Genomic DNA, 20,974 nt, shown 5'->3' on the forward strand with positions numbered 1-20,974 from the left:
AGAATGCCCCAGTGTTGTCAGGCAGGCATACAAGCATGTGGGGGCCATACAAACTACTGATTAGCATTTTAAGTTGCTCCAATGAAATTCCTAAAAATGGACTAACCTGCTGCATCATTTTTTCACTTTGATTTTTTTAGTATCTTTGAATGCCCTGTAGTTTGATACTTTCCATCAAACAATGTGGCATCTTTCATTCTATTACACAGTTCACAGCGGCATAGATATCCAGCATGATTTTTTCCCATTTAGAGCTGATGTATTTTCAAAGTGTAAGTTTTTGAGCAGTGTAGAAAGTCAGAGTTAAGAGAATTGCATCACTATTTTTACACCGTTTGCTGAGAACATTTTGAGTTTTTATTTCACGTTTCCTTTGCAATCCAGTCTGAATCCAGCCCTCTGCTGGGATCAGAGTACTCCTAATATTTTGGATCAAAGTAATCCTTATCCGATTTAAATTATTTAAACAACAGAAACTGGAGGATTGATCGAGGTAACTAGATTAAATTACCTGATTGTATCAAATCACGTAATCCTGTTTTTCCTTTGAACAGCTGAGCTCTGCTGTTTGTAGCTGTCGTTTTACCCCTCAATATCCTGAGTTGGTGCAGCCAACAAACTATGGTGGAGACATGTCCTGGTTGTGACTTCCCACAGAGACCCACGCACAGCTCTGGTGTTGGACTGAGTCATATTTGATTGAGTCAAACTGTGCTTCAGATGTCTGGTATCTTTAATAAACAGTGTGAGCCATTAATGAGAAGTACAAATGCATCACTACAAAGTCACAGGCCTTCCCTGAAAATTCTAATTCACTTCATGTGGGAGAGAGAGAGAAAAGAGGCGACACGATTTATGAAGTGCGAGGAGAAATAACATTAGTCTTTTCTTTGTTGATGGAACATGATGTGAAAAATGTCCTCTCTGCAGTGTCGCTGACAGCAATTAGCCGGCAGCAACGAGAGACTGGTGGGAGTTTGGAGGAGTGATGAAATATATTAGACTCCACAATCTGCTGTGGTGTAAATATTTTCACTGCTGAGAATCAGTTGGGTCTTTTGGTACGTTGTAGGGTTGAAAAGCATGTTGGATAATGATGGAAGAAGAGGTTCTTATTTAAACTGCGCCAGCACTCTCGGAGCTGAGATCAAAGACTTTCTAATGCTGAGCTTTCAGTTTGATCTCCATGTTAACTGCTACTGTGGCAGCATGATTTAAAACCAGGGATCGGAAATGTTTGATCGTTGGTTCCGTTAAAGAGAGACGGCTACACTTTATTTTCAGGAATGACATTTGCCAGATAAACACACAGGTGCTCATAGTGGTGATTGTGTGTGTGTTTCCCTTTTCCCGGTCTCAAAGGTCAAGTAGGTGAACTTTGCTACTACAGACAGAGCGGTGCCCTTTGTGGTTTTTATTCTGAGATGCTGTAAACAAACAGACAGGCTGGAGCGTTTGTTAGGACTGTAGCTGCCTCCACGCACGAAGCGATTCGTTCCTCACGTATCGTTTTGAAGCTGACGGAGACTTTCCAAGCTGCTGTTGCCTGGGTGACCCTCTATTATATTTACTACCAGGTCATGTGTCAATCCACGGCATTCTTCATTCTCATTCGTTGTCACTTTTCAGTTGGCCTGGAAGTTGAGCAAAGTTAAATCGGGTCCCGCCCACTTCCCCCTTTCGCTCGCAGTTTCTGTTTTCTCTGCAAATCGTTACCAGTGACCATTTTTGCCAGATAAAGTGGACAATGGCAGGATTAGACTGGACTTATGGTGTTTCCACTTTACGTCAATGGGAAGTAAGTTTATAGAAATCGGCGGACTATTTAGGGAAGTGATTTCTTTTCCTGCAAAGAGTTAGATGAGAAGGTTAACACCGCTTTTGACAGTAAATATAGTGGTAAATATTTTGTATAGCTACAGACAGGATTTGGTTTGATACATTATTGTGAAAAAGTCTTGATTAGGGTTGCTAACTTTTAAACTATCAAATAATGGAGACTCTGGCGTGCACAGCCAGCTGGGCATAGTGTAAATATGCACTGTGTGTTCATATTCTTACAGTAAAAATACAGTAAAACTTTGGCATTCGGTTAATCAATACCTCATCTAAATCAATAAAGAAAAATGCAGTAAATGATGACAGAAATCACAAACAAGCAAAAAATAAAAAAATATTCAAATCAAATACTGCAAATACAGGCATCAATTAGCCAGGTTTCTATTAGTGATGTGTCCTGTGTGTCGAAGCTTCGAATCGTGCGTCGGGTAATCGCGGGGGCGTTTTTCTGAAGCGCGTATCGAGGCTTGCGTTGATTACGTATGCAGTGACGTTCGAGGCCTCGCGGGCAGTCCGTACCACGTGACTGATTCAGGGACTGGTTCACCGGTTCGCGCCAGATTCGAAATAACATGGGCAGGAAAACAGCTGATTCCCCATCACACCGTGTTGTGGAATTGGATTACGTACGTGCTACATAGTTACTTGTGCATTTCTTCTTCGATGGAACCAGCAAGGAAGAGATGTTTTTTTTTTTAAATTTTGTCTCTCCTAATAAAGTATGCACACAGTAATAAATATCACAAATGATAAACACCAAAATATAAATAAACAACACTACACATCCTATAATCTGATTTCTGTCTTTTAGTTTATTAAAAAGTGAAGCACCAAACACTAGTTTGTGTCATTATCCAGATGTACATAAGGTTTACACATCATTATAATCAAAGAGCCCGCTTCACTTGAATTGTCCACTTGATGGCGCAGTAGAGCAAATGAATCATCACAATGCTTCGAACCATGAGTCGACCAATTGGATGGAAAGCTTCAGTTCATCATGAGGCTTCATCTCACCATCACTAGTTTCTATGCTACGGAGACCAAACGGAGTCGTAATTTTACGAATCACGCATTACTCCTCATACATGTTGTTCGTCAGGGACCGTCGCTAACTGGGCACAAACACTATAAAACACTCGTCTGATACAATTGCAGTCAAATCAGATTTGATATTCGTAAGGTCAATATATTATATTTTGCTCATTATACGGGATGTTCCGGCTAAAACGGGACAGTTGGCAACTATAATCGTGATCCACATCTCATTTCTTTATGCAGTGCTGTAAAAAAGTTTTTCTTTTTTGTCCATATTTGTTACACTTAGTTCAGATCATCAAACAAATTTCAATATCAGACAACAGGGTTGTGGCCAAGCTACTCACAGTTGTTCTAGATGAACATAACATTCTTGATAAATTTCAATCTGGCTTTCGTAAGGCTCACTCTACCGAAACTGCACTTCTTATGTCTAGTTCATGTCTCAACTCTGTATATTTTTATATATTTTATTTATTGTTTACTCTATTTAATTTGTAAAATATGTGTAACAACACACACACACACACACACACACACACACACACACACACACGTAGAAAAATATTTAGTATACACATCCAGAAATGCATATACTATTATATATTGTACATATATTTATTAGTTTCAGATGTAGCCATTCTTGTATTTTGCTTGTTTACATTATTGTATTTTGCACAACTCTGTTGCTTGTGAAGCTCGCACACAAGAATTTCACTCACATGTGCTGTACCAATGTACCTGCACATGTGATGTGACAATAAAAGTGATTTGATTTGAGATAATGATATTTTGATGAATTATGATGCTGGAGAGTGCACTGTTTTGATGTTGCTGGATCTGACCTCTGCTTTTGACACTGTTGATCATCTTATTTTGTTAGATAGATTAAACCACTGGGTGGGTGTATCGGGTACCGCATTGGAATGGTTTAAATCCTATTTGTCAAATCGATCTTTCTCTGTGGCTGCCTCTACGTTCAGATCCTCCGTCAGCTCTCTTGCCTATGGGGTGCCTCAGGGCTCTGTCTTGGGACCGTTATTGTTTTTGTTGTATTTACTCCCTCTTCTGCAACTTCTTAGCTCTTTCTCTGATATTTCATATAATTGTTATGCAGATGATATTCAGCTATATATCTCTTTTAGGCCACCTGATGTTTCTAAGCTCCAAATCTTGCAGTCCTGCTTAGATTCCGTTAGAGAGTGGATGGCTGGTAATTATTACCTTCAACTAAATGCTGATAAAACGGAAGTCATTGTCTTTGCTCCTGAGAAATTTGTTCCCCTCTTGGTTAATAATATAGGCCCTTTTACTTTTTATATTAAATCCTCCATTAGGAACCTTGGTGTTACATTTGATCCAGCTCTGACGCTGGACACACGTTAAATCTTTGGTTCGCTCTTGTTTTTACCATTTAAGAAATATCGCTAAGCTGAGTCCCATTGTGTCACGTTCCGAATTGGAAATGATTATTCATGTTTTTGTTTCATCTCGCTTAGACTATTGTAATTCCTTGTTTACTTGCTTAAGCAATGCTTCCCTGGAACGACTGCAGGGTGTTCAAAGTGCTGCTGCTAGGCTTCTGATAAAGCATCACAAATACTCCCATGCCACTCTCCTGCTGATTCAGCTGCATTGGCTCCCTGTCAAGTTCAGGGTCCATTTTAAGATCATAATCATGACCTATAGGGCCCTGCACGGTGTAGCTCCAACTTACATAGGTGATCTTCTTCTTCCTTATCACCCCAGCAGGTCCCTGAGGTCTTGTGACCAGGGGTTGCTGGTTGTCCAGCATACAAGGTTAAAAACAAAAGGTGACAGAGCGTTTGTATCAGCGGCTCCCAGACTCTGGAACTCGCTCCCTTTGAGTTTGAGATCTGTGGACTTAATGTCTGTTTTTTGCCTTTGTAAAGCACTTTGTGATTTTATCTTGAAAGGTGCTATATCAGGGGTAGGCAACCTTTCTGATGGCGAGTGCCATTTAAAATTTCCTCAGAGGTCAGTGTGCCATATGATTGCATTAGCAATAAATTTAATAACGCACTATATGAACAGTTACACACTATCTATAGAACCACTTTATAGAATTATATTTGTTTGCAGATGTTGGCAGCTATCAGCAAATAGTTATCAGCTATTTTGAAACAAAAAAAGACTTTTTATCCATAACAGCAAATGAACTGTACAACAGAAAATACAAATGCTATTTATGGTCTCCTCACAACAATGATAAGAAAAATAAACTAAGCCAATATGGCATGTTTGTTAATACAGAGACACACATGTTATGTGATCTCTGGTCTCCCACTCAGAGACACGGGTCTCCGAGTGTCCAGCATTCAGACGGCTATCTGAGGACTCATGTGAGAGAAAATCTGCTCACACAGATATTTAGAGCCAAATACTGTCAATAAGGCCTCTGCAATGTTCTGAAGACAGTTAAACTTGTCAGGTGTAGTGATGTCCAGCAGGTGAAAATGCAGCTCCATGAACACACACAGCTGTGGATTACAGCTGCTTCGATGTCACATTAACTGGCATTAACTCAGCCAGTTAATGCGAGACAAATCTAGCTGCTCATTAAAGATTTCTGGTTTGTTCAGAAAATAAAACATTGGTCCATACACCTGAAAGTCCCAAAAATGCATTGTGTCTCGAGTCTACGGATGTATCCGTGTATTTCCGTGGTGCTGACGCTGTGCTGTACAGTATTTATTCTAGCTAAGGTAACCAACCTTACGTTTTCCCCATTTGGCTCATCCTTGCTTCATGTTAGCTACTTTATGCTAGCTAAAGTAGTTGACTGCTGGATCTTGCTTCATTCATTTTATGCTAGCTCAGGTAAACGTAGTTTGCTTCATGCCATCTATTTATTCTAGGTACGTAATAAACCGTATAAAAGATGGACCTAACTACTTGGCCACCTTTTTTAAAGTTATAACAGTTATAAAAGTCCTGTTTTGAAGCTTAGTGCTGAGAACTTTTACCGCCGCCATCTTGCTGTTTGAAAACTGGATGTGACCAGCATGAGGCAGAAGTGATTGTGAAACTGCTAACAGCTTATTAATCACAGGTCTTTAGTCAATGAGGATACCGTGACACTGAGACTGACCGGCATGTATAAAATGAACATGTTTTATACACCATGAGGTGAAATGATTGATTTGAACTCATAAACTCATCAGGAAGGTCAAGGCAGAGGGCCATTTTTCTCATTGTTATATAAGCCTGAGGTCAGTCACAGCGATCGGGCTTTGATGGTCCTTCAAAATGATGCAATTGTTTTCATGTTGGATTCACTTTTGAAAGATAGAAGTCAGTTAGTCGTCAGTCTAATTTGTTGTTTCTTAGTCCGCAGATTATGAGCCTTCACTTCCTGTTTCAGAGAAGTCTAACCCCCTGACATGTGACATCGACCGAGCTTCGGCCTATAGCATTGTGAAGATGTTACAAGTTTGTGATTCCCAGATGTTCCAGAAAGAGGCAGGAATGACCTACCAGGTATATCAGTACTAGCCTTCATGATGGGAAAATGTATTCTCAAAATTTCCTTTTGAGAATTTCTTTCTTTAAATCTCATTTCAGAGGCTTTTGAGTGACCAAGTGGTGAAAACCTTAATGGAGGTTGCTAAAAGGGTGGAGGTCATAATAAAGGTGCCTTTTTTTTCTCCTCCCTCAATATTTGGATCTGTATTTGCGTCGGTCAGTCGGGCATAGGCTATTGTGCCTTCTGTGTCTTTAACAGGATCCTCAGGAGAGCTGTGTTGTGATGAGCGGTTGTGGCACTTCTGGTCGGCTGGCTTTCCTGATCTCGGTAAAAGTTGTCCTGAAATACTCTCTGCGCTGTTCAGGCTTCTGGAAAGCGTATCAGTTACTTGAACGTTCATAATGGAAAATCAAGTGCACAGTGAGCCAGAGCAGAACGAAACAGACCCTGCCAGTAATATGAGGAAAATGGCTCTTAATTAAATTATGTGATCAGATCTCTCTTGCTCATGGAAAAAAAAATGCTTCCTGTATTGTGTGTTTATTGTCTGTTTGTGTTGTTAGTCAGGCTCCAACAAAGCACTGAGTCAGCTGAACCAAAGTGAAGTGTATTCATACATCATTGCAGGAGGAGACAGGTGAGTTGGGGTTGTGTAAACAGAATATAACCAGCAGCAATTTTTTTGCTTGATTAAAATCCTGTAATTAACCTGACATATGCACACATACATGTTCATGTCCTCAGAGCTCTGCTTTCCTCTCAAGAGGCTCCCGAAGACGACCCCAGACTGGGCGTGCTCAGTCTGAAGAAGGTCTGGGACATCCTGGAGTGTGTGTCTTGTGTTTTGTGAGAGCATTTTGACCACAGCATGTTGTTCTCTGCAGGTGTGTGAGGGAAAGAAGCGAGTCTTGTTCATTGGCATTTCCTGTGGACTGTCTGTAAGTCAGCCTGAGCTCTGAGGTCAGAGTTTGAATAGTGTATAGCAAATAAGGTTTACCTTGCTCATACCTGAGAAACAATTCAATCTGCAGGTAACTCGAGATCAACCTTTGAGTTTTGGCGTTCACAACTCTTAACTTCTCGTGTGTGCGATTTCTGCCCCCATAGGCTCCATTTGTGGCAGGGCAGCTGGATTTCTGCTTGCAGCACCCTGAAGTCTACACACCTGTGCTGGTTGGCTTCAACCCTGCACATCAGGCCAGGTACAGGACTTTAAATATTTGCAATGAATGTATGATATGTGATAAGTTGTGAATAAATATCCATTTTGTCTTTGAAACAAACTGTCTTTATGTATGTAGAGATGAGCCCATACAAGACTGCACCTTCACGTTTCACAGTGTGGTACAAAGGATGCAAGAACTTGCAAAAAGCCAGAAGGCCTTCCTCATTAACCCAGCAGTTGGGGTACTTGTACCTTTTGAACTTGATGCCCTACACATTACGGTTGATGTGCATTTATATTCAAAAAAGTAAGTGAGCGGTGTGTTTATGATTGGCTGGTGACTGTGTGTGTCTGTTCAGCCCGAAGCCATCAGTGGGTCCTCCAGGATGAAGGGAGGCAGTGCAACTAAGATTCTCCTGGAAGTTGCCTTCTCTGCTGCTCATGCTGCCACTTCCTCCAACACACCTATCACACATAAGTAAGCTGGAAGACATATGTCATGTGTCATATGCCATGTAATGTCATGAACATGCTAACTCTTGGCATGTTGCTGTTGCAAGTGTGCCACAAGATTAGCTAAAGGGACAGAAAACTTACAAACATACAGTGCAGCACTTCAGAGTCACACTGCTAGTGACCAATGATTTATGTAAATTTGACAAGCTGAACACATTCTGTACTGCACTGGAAGCGCGGCACGGAGGAGATTGATTGACAATGGTCTACAGCCAATCAGGACGCAGAACACAACGTGCTGTCAAAAAACCCCAAAAAGCAGCATGCAAAATTGCCCCCAAAAAATCTGCGAGGCTGCGAAAAGTGAACCGCGTTAAAGCGAGGGACCACTGTATACCTACTTCAAAGTGGCCTACAAGTAATAATAATGGATTGGATTTTATATAGCGCTTTTCAAGACACCCAAAGCGCTTTACAATACCACTATTCATTCACTCTCACATTCACACACTGGTGGAGGCAAACTACAGTTGTAGCCACAGCTGCCCTGGGGCAGACTGACAGAAGCGAGGCTGCCATATCGCGCCATCGGCCCCTCTGGCCAACACCAGTAGGCAAGTAGGGTAAAGTGTCTTGCCCAAGGACACAACGACCAGGACAGAGAGCCCAGGGATCGACCGGCGACCTTCCGGTTACAGATGCGATTCCCAATCCCTGAGCCATGGTCGCTCCATGGCTCAGGGATTGTAAGGATTTAGATGATGGTGCCACTGGTTCATATATTACCAGTTACACATTAAAGCCTTCCTTAGGCCTGGGGGATGAACTGCCGTGTTTCTCATCTGCTAGAAATTCCTGAGTCTGTGTCATTTGTTTGACAGTTTATGTTTATGGAAGTTTCCTGTGTTGCAAAGAAATTCTACTAAGTGAAACAATAGATTTCGATCAAATACACAGACCACATAAATAACCACATAAATAACACAAGCTTTAAGTGAGCATACATTTTGGACTAGGCCTAGTCCATCTAGTGCAGCGTTTCAGAACCGCACCACCAAACAAAAATGTCACAAAAAGCATATTGATAATTTTTTCCCTCACACCAGGCATAGCGGAATTGGCTCAGTTTGTCCCCAGTATACCTTTTTTGCTTTCTTCTGATCAGCACTCATGCTAGGGCCTTCATCTGGGTCGGAGTTTTCTCCAGGACCCAGGTCAGACTGGCTACTTTTTCTTTTCAAATATTTAGTTATTGCTATTATGCGCTGCATTGTCTCACTATTATGTAATTTCTTCTTCATCTTCTTCTATTTTACTGGCAGTTGGCAACCCATTCAATTAGAGCAGGTAGTTGTACTGCCCTCTAGTGGAGGAGAATGTAATTGTTCTGCCCATTATTCACGCCAGTCGCTTAGAGTAGCGGTCCCCAACCCCGGGCAGAGACTGGTCCGTGAGTCGTTTGGTACCGGGCCGTCTGATACCAGGCTGTGAGAGTCGAGACTCGGGTGTGAAATTTATGGTTTTCAGGGTTTTTATAGGTTTTTATCATTTTTGATTGATTGATACTGATTGGAAGACTATACAAGAACAGCTGAACCAAAATAGTTTCATGTATATTTAATAAAATAATAAAAAGACAGAATGTACAGTTACTTCTGGGTCTCCATCATAACCCAACTTTACTCACAATAGCTCAAAATGTGGTCATAAATATTTTGTACTTGTAAATCGGTTTTGTATGTGTAAAAAAATTTGTGTGTGTGTAAAAAAGATTTGCATGTGTAAAATTGTGTGTGTAAAAAAGATTTGCATGTGTAAAATTTGTGTGTGTGTAAAAAAGATTTGCATGTGTAAAATTTGTGCGTGTGTAAAAAAGATTTGTGTGTGGACTTAGCTAAAAAAAACCCTGCAAATTACAAGTACAAATTTTGACCCTATTTTTCTTCCTTTCATCTTATTGGTCAATGTCATGTCAATCACAAATGTAATAATCCAATCAGAGAACAGATGGGTTTGGCTGTCGGAGGGGCGCTTTTTTTGAAAAATCTTTTTTACGCACGCACAATTTTTTTTTACACATACAAAACCGATTTACAAGTACAAAATATTTATGACCACATTTTGAGCCCATAGAAAAGCTGTTATGTGTATTGGAGGACACCACAGCGTATTTTATTGGGTTTTGCTGACCTCTAGAGGTCATTACAGAAAAGAGAATCTGTTTGGCATGATGATAGACACAAAAATCTGCACTCTGTGCTTTGTTTTTGTGTCTGTTCAATAGTGGTGTTCTGCAGCACATGATGGCATATGAGAGAACTCTGGCTGTCACGTACTCTCAGACTGATGGCATCACTACTCTGGTGGAGGCAGCGGGAGAAAGGTAAAACATCTCATCCGACATCTTTAACTGACGCCTCGAAACTCACTGAAAAAGAAAACGAAGTATGTTGATTTATAGCAGCACACTGGTTCTAGCAGTTAGTGCAGGTGACAACTGAATTAGTTAATGAATCAGCACAAAAAGCATAGAAGCAAAAATGACTACAGATACTTAACATGTTGCCATACTCACAGCTTCCTTTGGCAATCTGTTTGCTGTGAGTAGAGAAAGCTTCTGAACTTCCCCCCGTGACATTTTTCATGTCGGGTCGGCAGTTTCAGTCTGATGTGCGTCTGGCTGTGTTTCAGTTTGCGGTGCAGCAGGCACGTGTATTACCTGGGCTGGGGTTCGCTGGCTTTGCTGGGCCTCATTGATGCCAGTGAGTGTAGACCCACATTTGGTGCAGGTAAGCGCAGTGCGATGTCCTCATTAGGAGCCAAACTACACTGCCATAAAGAAAATGTCTTTTCTTTTTGTTTCGCATTACAACTAGTGATGGAAACTGTGTGTGTGTGTGTGTGTGTGGGGCACAGACTATGAAGACGTTCGAGGCTTCATCAGAGGAGGATACAGAGAGCTGAATAACAATGACGGTCCCTTAACTTCACTGGTGTGTGAAAGAAAACAATGTAATAACATCTATTTAGACAAAAGATAAACGATTAAGTAATTACTGCATCAAATCTTTCATTTCACACAATGCTCAATCAATTCACAGTGAAGTGCACAGATTCTTCTTCTACAGAAATCCTGCCACTACCAGCTGACTGCAAGCATGGAGATTTCTATTCTAACATGTCTGTGGGTTTGAAACAAGGCCACACAAAGTAATAACATGTCTGAAATCCTGTAAAATCCAATTAACATTAACATCCAGGTCTTGTTGTGTACCTTGCAATGACACATCTGTCTCTGCAGAGCAGAGACTAGAGCAGGATTAGAGTAAAATACACACTGCTGTATCTGCTCAATGTTCCTTAATCTTCTTCTTTTTTTAATTATACCGCTTGTTGGTGTTAATTAGATTTTCATATCAGTGTCGGTAGGACTTACAGGGCACTCTATCAGTCATTTAGACATAAAATTACATGTTTGCTCCAGCATTCACCTGTTTCACGGTAGGGATTATATGAATAGGCTAATATGAATGTTGAACAGAGAACCACATCTAGGTCCCCAGTTAGGAAACATAAATAAAGAATTCATTCTACAAAGATTAGCTGACTAAAATACAACCACTTCTTTGTGTCCCCCTCGGAATAATGTAAAAAAAATGAGCAAGATTAATGTAGAAAACAGAGAAAAATAACATATTTATAAAGCATTACAGCTAGCAAGTGCATGCTGAGGTGCCTGTTGCCACAAATTTAGCTAGCAGGTAGTACAAGGGGTTATTGTCTCTGACTAGTTCTGACTTACACTTGATTTCCTAGCATCCCAGCCTCAGTGGATCCCCAGGATCTTACAAGACCGAACTTATGGCTCAAGATGTTTTTCTACTAACATTTATGACCAGATCACCACCAAGTCATAAATGTGTATTAGCAAAATAATCTGAATGCAAGGAACAGAGCCAAACCTAGCCTGCATCATCTGACATCCTTCTACACATTCAACTGGAAAATGTGATATAGCCATATGCTACAGTTTTGCAAACTGTGTGAATCATTAAGTCTTATTAAAGGACCCAAAATCCAAGATACAGGAGGCAAGGAGGCAGTCCAAGAGAACAAACGTTGAATTCAATTTATTTTATTTCAGTTTAAAGGGCCAAATCACAAAAACAGTCACCTCAAGGCGGTTTATATTGTAAGGTAAAGACGCTACACTAATACAGAGAAAAACCCAACAATCTGATGTCCCTCTTTGCACAAGCACTTGGCGACAGTGGGAAGGAAAAAGTCCCTTTTAAGAGGAAGAAACTTCCAGAAGAATCACAAGAATATCACAATGGAAAAAAAGGGGAAACATACTATTAGTAGACACCCCGTCAAAGAGAGGCGTGTCCTATTACACTAATTAGGGCAACAGGACACAGGGTGGAAACTATCAGGGAAGAGTGAAAGTCGGAAATGAGGGAAAAGGGAGGAAGTCAAACTGACTTAAATAGATGAAGATTAACCTTGAACAAATAAATACTAAGACATGACAGTGACAGACATGGATAACACAGAGAGAACAAAAAACTAGAATACATACTAAAATAAAAAAGATTCAAAGCCTCTACAAACAAAACACCCCAAAGTTCTCTGAAGTGTAAAAACAGTAAAACTGAAACTCAAATATTAACTAAGAATACAACCCCCCCCAAAACAGTTGAACCATGGCACGCCTCGGTGAACAGCTTTCCACAGCTGTTATTGCTGCACGCCACCTTCCAACCCACCTCCAGCTCAGCACCACATCTTCTGTCATCATTGCCGTTCTGTTCTGTGCTGAGGCCACGCTGCCCTTTGCTTTCATTATAAACATGTGACAGGGCAGAGAGATGCTAATACCAGTCTTCTTCTTCTTCAGTGGTCCTGGCTATACCATAGTTTTCTCTGAAACTATGTCTTTCCTGTAGGGCCCCAAGTTCTCCATAGCACATGAGGACTTCCTACATCTGATCCTGCCGTGTCTTACTGATAAGGACACTGTGCTGCTAATCTACACGCACTCCGGTGAGACGGCGCTTTGTTTGTAACTTGGATTTTTTCCAGAGCAGCAAGTGTTTTGACAGCCTCTCTCCACAGATGACGCCACTGAAGTGGGTAACATGGCCCGCAGAGTGAGAGAAAAGACGCCCAACCTCCATGCTGTTTATCACCAGGCTGATGGAGACACAGCAGCTTCTTTACAACAAGTAGATGTCTGAAGTTTTGGAACTGCAATATTATTGTCTGATCTTTATGGAGTCACAATTAGAGACAGAAAGGATCTAGCTAAACTAATAACACACAAACTGCACTGTTATTCACATGTCCAGCCCAAACTAAGTGTCATTTTAAAAAATAAGCTGTATTTTTCATTTTGGCAGTGACTTGACAATCACTCAGCCTACAGTGAGGTCTGTGTTCACACGTTAATCTTGACTCATGTTTCACACAGTGCTGACTGATGGATTTTACAAACATGCACACTGCTGTGCGCACTGCATGTATGAACACCTGTTCAAGGTTTAACTGCATTGCTTTGACATTAGCATGAGCCAAGATGTTGTAAGACCTTCTTTAGCATAACAACCTCCATCAGCTACAAAACTATTTCAGTTCATCAGTATTTTGGCATTTAAAAATATGAATTTCATTTCATTAGCCATTTTGTTTCAGGTTATGTACTGCTGCACTCAAAGCCCTCTTTAAAATATGTTTATAAACTGTTAAATCAGTTGTTCCCTCAGTAATTACAGGTTTTCCATGCCCTGAGGTATCACAACAAATTCTTTCTCATCTGTCAACGGAACAACATCCCGAAGTGCTCTGTTGCAAACTTGGGATGTGCCAGTGACAGCTGTTGCTAGAGGCATTATGTGTTCAGGTTCTCTTTTCTTTCCATTTCCAATTTGGGAACATCTGAGGAACACCTGGATGAAATTTCAGTACATCTTTGATCTCAAACCTGTACTTTAACCTTGAATGTCTCAGGAGTTCCTTGAGGGAATGTTTTGGATGGACTACAACTGGTAGTTTCTCTTTCCCAGTGTAAAAAAGATTAGTTTAAAGTCAGGTCTGTGGTAGTAAATCTACCAATTTAAATGAACTCTATGAATTCTGCCAGGAAGACTGATCAAATATTAAGCCAGAAGCTGATGGTTACCAAAAGGGCCTGGTCGTGGTTCAGCTTACTGTGGGACATTAGTGGGTTTGTATTGTATACAAACGTCTGACTAAGTTCTTCCAGCCTGAACCATGAGTGATCATGAATGTGTCTGGGTATAGTGTAGTCAGATGGTGTCTGGCTACAATTGTGTCTTATATGAAAATCAGATAACATATTAGCATTAACTGATACAAAAATCAAGGTTCACAACCTTTTATAACAACTGTACTTGGGTATTAATGTGGGTATCTTTTCTTTGCAGGACGACATCAAAAAACTGTGTTTATCTACACTAAAGATAACTTGGCCTCAAGAAGCACTTGTTTCAGGGACCTTGCAGCATATGGTACAGTATACACACACACTTTGACACACATTAGCCCAACAACTCACTGAAGCATGAGAAATAATATAATATTAAATGCTCTGCCTAGGGCTGCTCAATTAATCGAATTTTAATCACGATTACAATCTGGGCTTTCAACGATCATTAAAAATGACTGAGCCGATTATTAGCCCCTCCCTCATTTATCCGCGACACCTTAAAGGCCGGTCCGTGAAAATATTGTCGGGCATAAACCGGTCCGTGGGGCAAAAAAGATTGGAGACCGCTGATTAAGAGGACCCGAGGGAAGCTAGGAAAGCTAAGCAGAAGTTATTTGGAGAGGAGAGTGACTGCCGTTGGTTGAAAAGAGAAGTAAAAAAAACTTCAGTGGTGTTGCACACTATTTTATATTATTTTTTAAAGTCATTATTCAATACATTGTTATTGTTAACCCTTTAAAGCCGGTCAGAGCAGCACGCTCCATTTTGTGTAACCAATCCAATCCAATCCAACTTTATTTATATAGCACTTTTAAAAACAACAAAGTTGACCAAAGTGCTTTCCAATAATAAAACAGAGATAGCAGTTAAAACCCATACTTTAAGCATACAATGAAATCAATAAACAAAATAAATATATAATTAAAAAAGATAAAAATAAATCAGTGTATATACTAAATATCACAACATGAGTAGAATAAACAATAAGATATACAATGAATAAGATTAACAAGATAGAAAGATTAAGAATGATCAACAGCTGACTAAAAACTGACTACAAACTGACTCTGATAATACTCCTAGAAAGCCTTTGAAAAAAAGTGTGTCTTTAAAAGTGATTTAAACATTTCAAGTGTTGGGGCCAGCCTGATATGGAGGGGCAGTTTGTTCCATAGTTTGGGGGCCACAACAGCGAAAGCTCGGTCCCCTCGGTGTTTCAGTCTCGACATGGGGACAGTAAGGAGTGACTGGTCAGATGATCTGAGAGATCTTTGTGGAGTGTATTGGTGTAAAAGGTCTGACAGGTAAGACGGAGCCAGGCCATTTAAGACTTTAAAAGCAAGCAATAAAATTTTAAAATGAATTCTAAAATGGACAGGCAACCAGTGTAACGATTTTTAAATCCCTGTAGAACCTGAACCGTGTAAGCTAGCGCAATAATTTTTTTGCATATGAAACCGGAGGAGTTGTACTTACATCTTATGCCATCAGCTTGTCCTCGGTCACGGTTTCCTTCCACATAAAGCTTTGCAAAAATTGCATAAAAAGCGCTTGCAGGAACAAAAACATAATATTCCAGAAACACGCTTTGCCGATCCGATCAGCTGTTCGTAACACTTCCCACAGTGAAACAGACGTCAGCGCGAACTATCGCATGTCCGCCATTTCCTGCCCGAAACCGGAAGTGACGTCATTTTCGCGGAAATGTAGTTTTTTACTTGTAGGCCTTAAAAGCCTATACTGGTCATGTTTGACTTTTCTGAATAGTTTCTGGGATGCTTAGAACTCGAATTGCACTGCTGGAAATAGTTTATTTTGATGCACATGCTGTTTTCTTTGCAAATTTGCATCATAGGATTGTTTTTTTGTTTTTCCTGCAGTATATAAAAATTGGTGTATCTCCAAAATAAAACTATGAAGACACTCAAAATAAATTTCCTGTTGTTGTAAACTATTTTTTGCAACTTTTTTGTATTTAAAGTTTTGAGGGATAAACCTCTTAAATTTCTCCAAGTAGAAATATATGTAAAAAAAACAAAAACGATTTTCAATTTTTTTGTAGTTTATTGCACTTTTTTGCAATTAATGTAGTTACTATGGACTTAATGCATACATATTATTAAAATATGGGCTATAACAGTTGTATTGATGTATAGCAACTTGAAATGCTCCCACAAATGGCACTACAACATGTAAAAACATAATATAAGCTCTGGCGGACTTGGTTCTATGGTAGGTCTTAAAGGGTTAAATAAATATCGTCAAATAATCGAGATCTCAATTTCAGTGAAAATAATCGTGATTATAATTTTTGCCATAATCGAGCAGCCCTAGCTCTGCCATTATATTTCTGCCACCTTCTTTCTTTAGAGACGTTTGCACCCATATAAAGAGATAAATACAGTGGAAGGAGGGAGTGTCAAAAAAGTCATCTTTATTGATTCTCAATTTTTCTTGCTTCTGTAGATCTTATTTTGGATGGCAGGTTATTTTCTTTAATGTTTCCTCTCAGTGTGGTTTTTATAAATGCAGGGGAAGGAAAATCAATAACTTTTCTGTGTGAGCAGCGGGAGCTGTCCACCAAGCTGGTGCTGAACGCTGTGAGCACTGGAGCTCATGTCTTAAAGGGGAAGATATACCAGAACCACATGATTGACCTGCAGGTCACCAACACTAAACTGTACCGCAGGGCCACGCGTTTACTCCAGGTACTGTGATGTAAAACGCTAACAAAGCTTAAACACTGCATTACAGGGTGTACTGTTTGTGCTCCGTCCTTTTCATGATTACTGACTACAATTTTCACACTATGCCCTTTTTTTTTAGTAACCAATAAACAACATGATGGGAACCCACAGGACAAAGTTTTTTTGTTTTTTTAAATAAGTCCATCTTCTTACTTTTCTTTCTGTTTACGTGCAGCACATTCAGCAAAGAAGACTATAACTTACTAGAACTTAGAGGTAAATTAAGGCTTAATCATTCTATTTTCAGAAGCTTTCTGCATGTCCAGAGGAAAAATGTGAGGAAGCTCTTTTAAAGGCAATCTACCGAGTAGACATGCTGACACTGGAGATGACATCCTCTGACATCACCACACACACGTGCTTTGCCAGAAACAGCACCAAGGTAAAGAGGTGATGTGCATGTTGCTGACAGATCCATACCAGAAACCCGATTTTAAAAACGGTTTCTTCTTGTCATTACCTCTTTCAGTTATAGGTAAGTGCTTTAAAAAGCTTTACAAACATATGTTGAAACACATTTTAGAATTTAAAAACAACCGCTTTTTAAAATAATATTATTTTGACACATTAGCCTATAGCTGTGAAAACTACTATATTGCTGTTCATTGGTTCTGTGTAAGAGGTTGGAGGTTTTTATCAAAGTTCTTATAATCAAGAGGGTCTCAGGCTGTGATAGTTTTCTCTTGGGATTACATCACATTCACTTTTACTCATTTTACTCCATTTCAGAGGGGAAGTGCCAACTGCTGTGGCACTCCTCATCTCTTTGCTTGATTTTGCTCGTCGTCAGATTGTCCATTGATCCAAAGATGCTTGTGACATAGAAAGAATCATGTTTAGAAGTTAACTTTGGTCTTCTTCCCCTCACCCCCAACCAGTCACAGCTGATTGCCGCCCTTTCCTGTGTCTGGTTCTGCTGGAAGTTTCTTCCTGTTAAAAGGGAGTTTTTCCTTCCCACTGTCGCTGAGCGCTTGCTAGTAGGGGTTTGTCTCACTGTTGTTGTTTTGTTGTGATTTTGCAGTATATAAATAAAAGTGAATTAAATTGAATAAATTACTTTATGTAGAATGAAGAATGAAGAAAAATCTGGTTTCTGGTACGGAAATCACATAAAGAGCTGAATAACTGAAGAGAGAGGAACTAAACGGCTGTATCATGTTGTCTCCCTCATTTTAAGGTGGTCCCTCTGGCTTTGGTCATTTTACTTACCGGTTGGTCACTCGTGGAGGCGGAGTCACATTTGAAGCAGCAGCCAATTGTTAGGGAAGCCGTGGCTCAGTGGATGTGGTAACGGAGGCCGTTAAGTTAAAATCTTACATACAAAACACAGATTTGAGCACTTTTATCTCACTTTTAAATGAACATACTTCTGTTTTAATTTAATGTGATTGAAATAAAATAAGTAAATTAAAAAAAGTGTGTTTTCTAAGATAATGAAAGTTTTAGCCTTTTTGACTCAAATTCACTAAACTATGTTAGAAAGCCTGACACTCTATGTTCTGTAAGTGTTTTCTGGAGTTTAAAGGCTCAGCAGGATCTGTCTGTGTGATGTAAGTCAATCTCAATCCCTCTTTTGCTCAACTTACTCACAGGTAGGGGATTAGTGTGGTTTATGTGTGAGTATCTTGAGAGAGAGGTTGAACAGCTTTGGAACTCCACTGGAGGAGAGCCAAACACAGCGGCAAAGCCCAGAGAGAAGGAGGTCCCAAGAAGATGAAGTGCACATCAGGTCTGGATCAGAAAGCGTTAGGACACAATTCTCAGCATTTCTGTTTGCCACCTATAAAATCACAGTGATTTTACTTCATAAACCATTTATTACTTACACTACTGGCTGTTTGATTTTGTAGCATGATGTTAACAAGTGCAGGAAAAAATGGAAGTAAAGGGCCTGAGATCATTGCACTTTATTATGTGTAAGACTAAAGCCGGGAAGTGATTAGCGTAGCTTAATAACCTGAAAGTAGAAGGACACATCTTGCTCTCTCTCATTTCTTGGGTTTCGATCTATACACAGAAACAAATTTGTCACACAATCAAAGTGTCTAATTGTCTCTAAACTGCTACTAGTGAAAGTTCCTTTCACCTGTAGCTTTTGAGTTTATAGGCGTTTAGCCATGCTAGCTGTTTCTTTCTGGTTAGATGCCATGCTAACCTAAGCTAATCACCATGTAACTAGACTTATTAATGTAAGTTTGCGTTTCAGTACTCTAAAGCTGGGCATGTTAACATGGTGGTCTGTGGGTATAACTCACTTTTGGAGCAACCTCAAGTGGCCATTAGAGGAACTGACATTTTTAGACATTTCACTGCATTTAACAATCATTTACAGATGAGGACAGAATTATTAAACAAATCAGGGCCTTGTGCTGGCCAGTCAGTCACATTCACTTAGGTCTTCTGGGGCAGTTTTTCACACACACCGCAAGATCTGATATCTCCGTGTTGGCGTTGTCCCAACATCAAAATAACGATAGTCCCAGATCAACATCGCAACTAACCAATATGTCTGAGCATTCAATTATCTTTAGTCAAGAAGTTAACTAATGCTATTAAAAAGTATCATTAGCAAACCAAATTTAGTAACCTAAATTTGGCTAAGAGGAAACCAAACTTGATAATATATTCATTATATCAATAAAATTTATAAAGAAAACACTTCAAATTCTTACCATTTGTCTGACAAGAAAGTTTTATATAAAGAAGGGTATTTTTCTTCTTTTTTTATCCACATTGCGAAGCTATGACAACATGATTGCTTAGTTGCAATGTTGATCCTGGAACGAGGTTAACACACCAAAACAGGCATGTTAGATACACTGTTCTTCACCAGAAGCAACATATGTTTTGGGTTATGGTCATGTTGGAAAATAAAGTGATGACCCAAACACAGTTTTGCTGCTGACTGCTTGAGGTTTTCTTTAAAAATCTTCACATATCCTTTCTCCTTCATGATTCCTTCCACATTGACAAGATTCCCAGTTCCAGACACACTGAAGGATCCCAACATCATAATACTCTCACCACCGTGTTTCACTGTGGGGATTGCGGTGTTATTGGGTTATACAGCACAAAACTACTAAGTGCCTGCCGGACACGTGGCAATTGGTTGATCAAATGAACGCTGGTATTTTCTGGAGAGAAGAGCGGAAACTTGTCAGTGTGGACATCGCACTCCTAGGCTCCACTCAACAAGAACTTACGAGAGGCAGCGAAGACCGGATTATGAATAAGCGCCAAGAAGACAAGTACTTCGTGTGGGTTATGCTTACATTTGAGTACCAGAGTACAAGTTGACGAAGTTGAGAATTTCTGCTACCTAGGTAGCATTATCTCAAACGACGATGTCTCCGATTGAGATGTCTGTTCCAGGATTGGCATGGTGTCTGGAGTTACAGCACATCTGGAACTCAACTTTACTGAACACGCCGATCAAGATTCATCTGTTCAACTCCATTGTTATCCCAATCACCCTCTACGTTAGCGAGACATGGCAATCAACAAATGCAACAATCCGTCAGCTGAACGTGCTCCAACAACGTGGCCTCCGGCAAATTCTGGGACCGGATAATGAACAAAGAGGTGCTACAAAGAGCAGGCATGCTTCCCCTAGCCGATATTGTTGCTCAACGTTGATTTCGGTTTGCAGCAAAATTCCTTTGCCTACTCCTTCACCGGCCAGCCAAAGTCGCCATGACATGGTTTCCACATAGAGGGAAACGCAAAAGAGGAGGTCCTAAGACCACCTGGTGCCGGACCATAATAGATGATCTGGAGCATGCCAGCATTAACTTGGATGAAGCCGAAGCAATAGCAGCTGATCAACAACAATGGACATCAATAGCTGGCCGATGCGCTGCATGGTGTAGGAGAAACTAAAGACTAAAGAAAAGACCACTCTCCAATCTTTCTTTAAACATAATCAATGTTTCTATGACCAAAGAGCTCTAGTTTCATTTCATCTGACTAATAGACGTACTTCCACGATACAAGCTTGCATAACTGACTTGGAG

At 40.1% G+C, this 20,974-nt stretch overlaps 1 protein-coding gene across 2 annotated transcripts; it reads left to right on the plus strand.

The window, feature by feature from the left end:
* The first annotated feature begins 1,647 nt into the window (after window positions 1-1,647).
* Window positions 1,648-20,952, plus strand: gckr (glucokinase (hexokinase 4) regulator). Of its 2 annotated transcripts, none has more exons than XM_005933933.3 (19): window positions 1,648-1,798; window positions 6,229-6,378; window positions 6,463-6,531; window positions 6,623-6,691; window positions 6,928-7,001; window positions 7,109-7,175; window positions 7,249-7,302; window positions 7,472-7,566; window positions 7,666-7,771; window positions 7,889-8,007; window positions 10,270-10,368; window positions 10,677-10,774; window positions 10,902-10,978; window positions 12,935-13,031; window positions 13,104-13,213; window positions 14,432-14,515; window positions 16,782-16,922; window positions 17,209-17,343; window positions 18,139-20,952. In XM_005933933.3, exons 1-19 carry the CDS (start codon window positions 1,748-1,750, stop codon window positions 18,250-18,252), a joined length of 1,809 nt encoding a protein of 602 aa, XP_005933995.1. In that variant the 5' UTR covers window positions 1,648-1,747; the 3' UTR covers window positions 18,253-20,952. The 2 variants fall into 2 exon arrangements, with proteins under 2 accessions (XP_005933995.1, XP_005933996.1); XM_005933934.3 differs by having other exon boundaries at window positions 17,212-17,343.
* Window positions 20,953-20,974: the final 22 nt, after the last annotated feature.

The sequence above is a fragment of the Haplochromis burtoni genome, unplaced genomic scaffold (assembly GCF_018398535.1).
Source record: "Haplochromis burtoni strain Fernald_Lab_line unplaced genomic scaffold, NCSU_Asbu1 Contig_139, whole genome shotgun sequence".
In the NCBI taxonomy this organism is placed as follows: Eukaryota; Metazoa; Chordata; class Actinopteri; order Cichliformes; family Cichlidae; genus Haplochromis; species Haplochromis burtoni.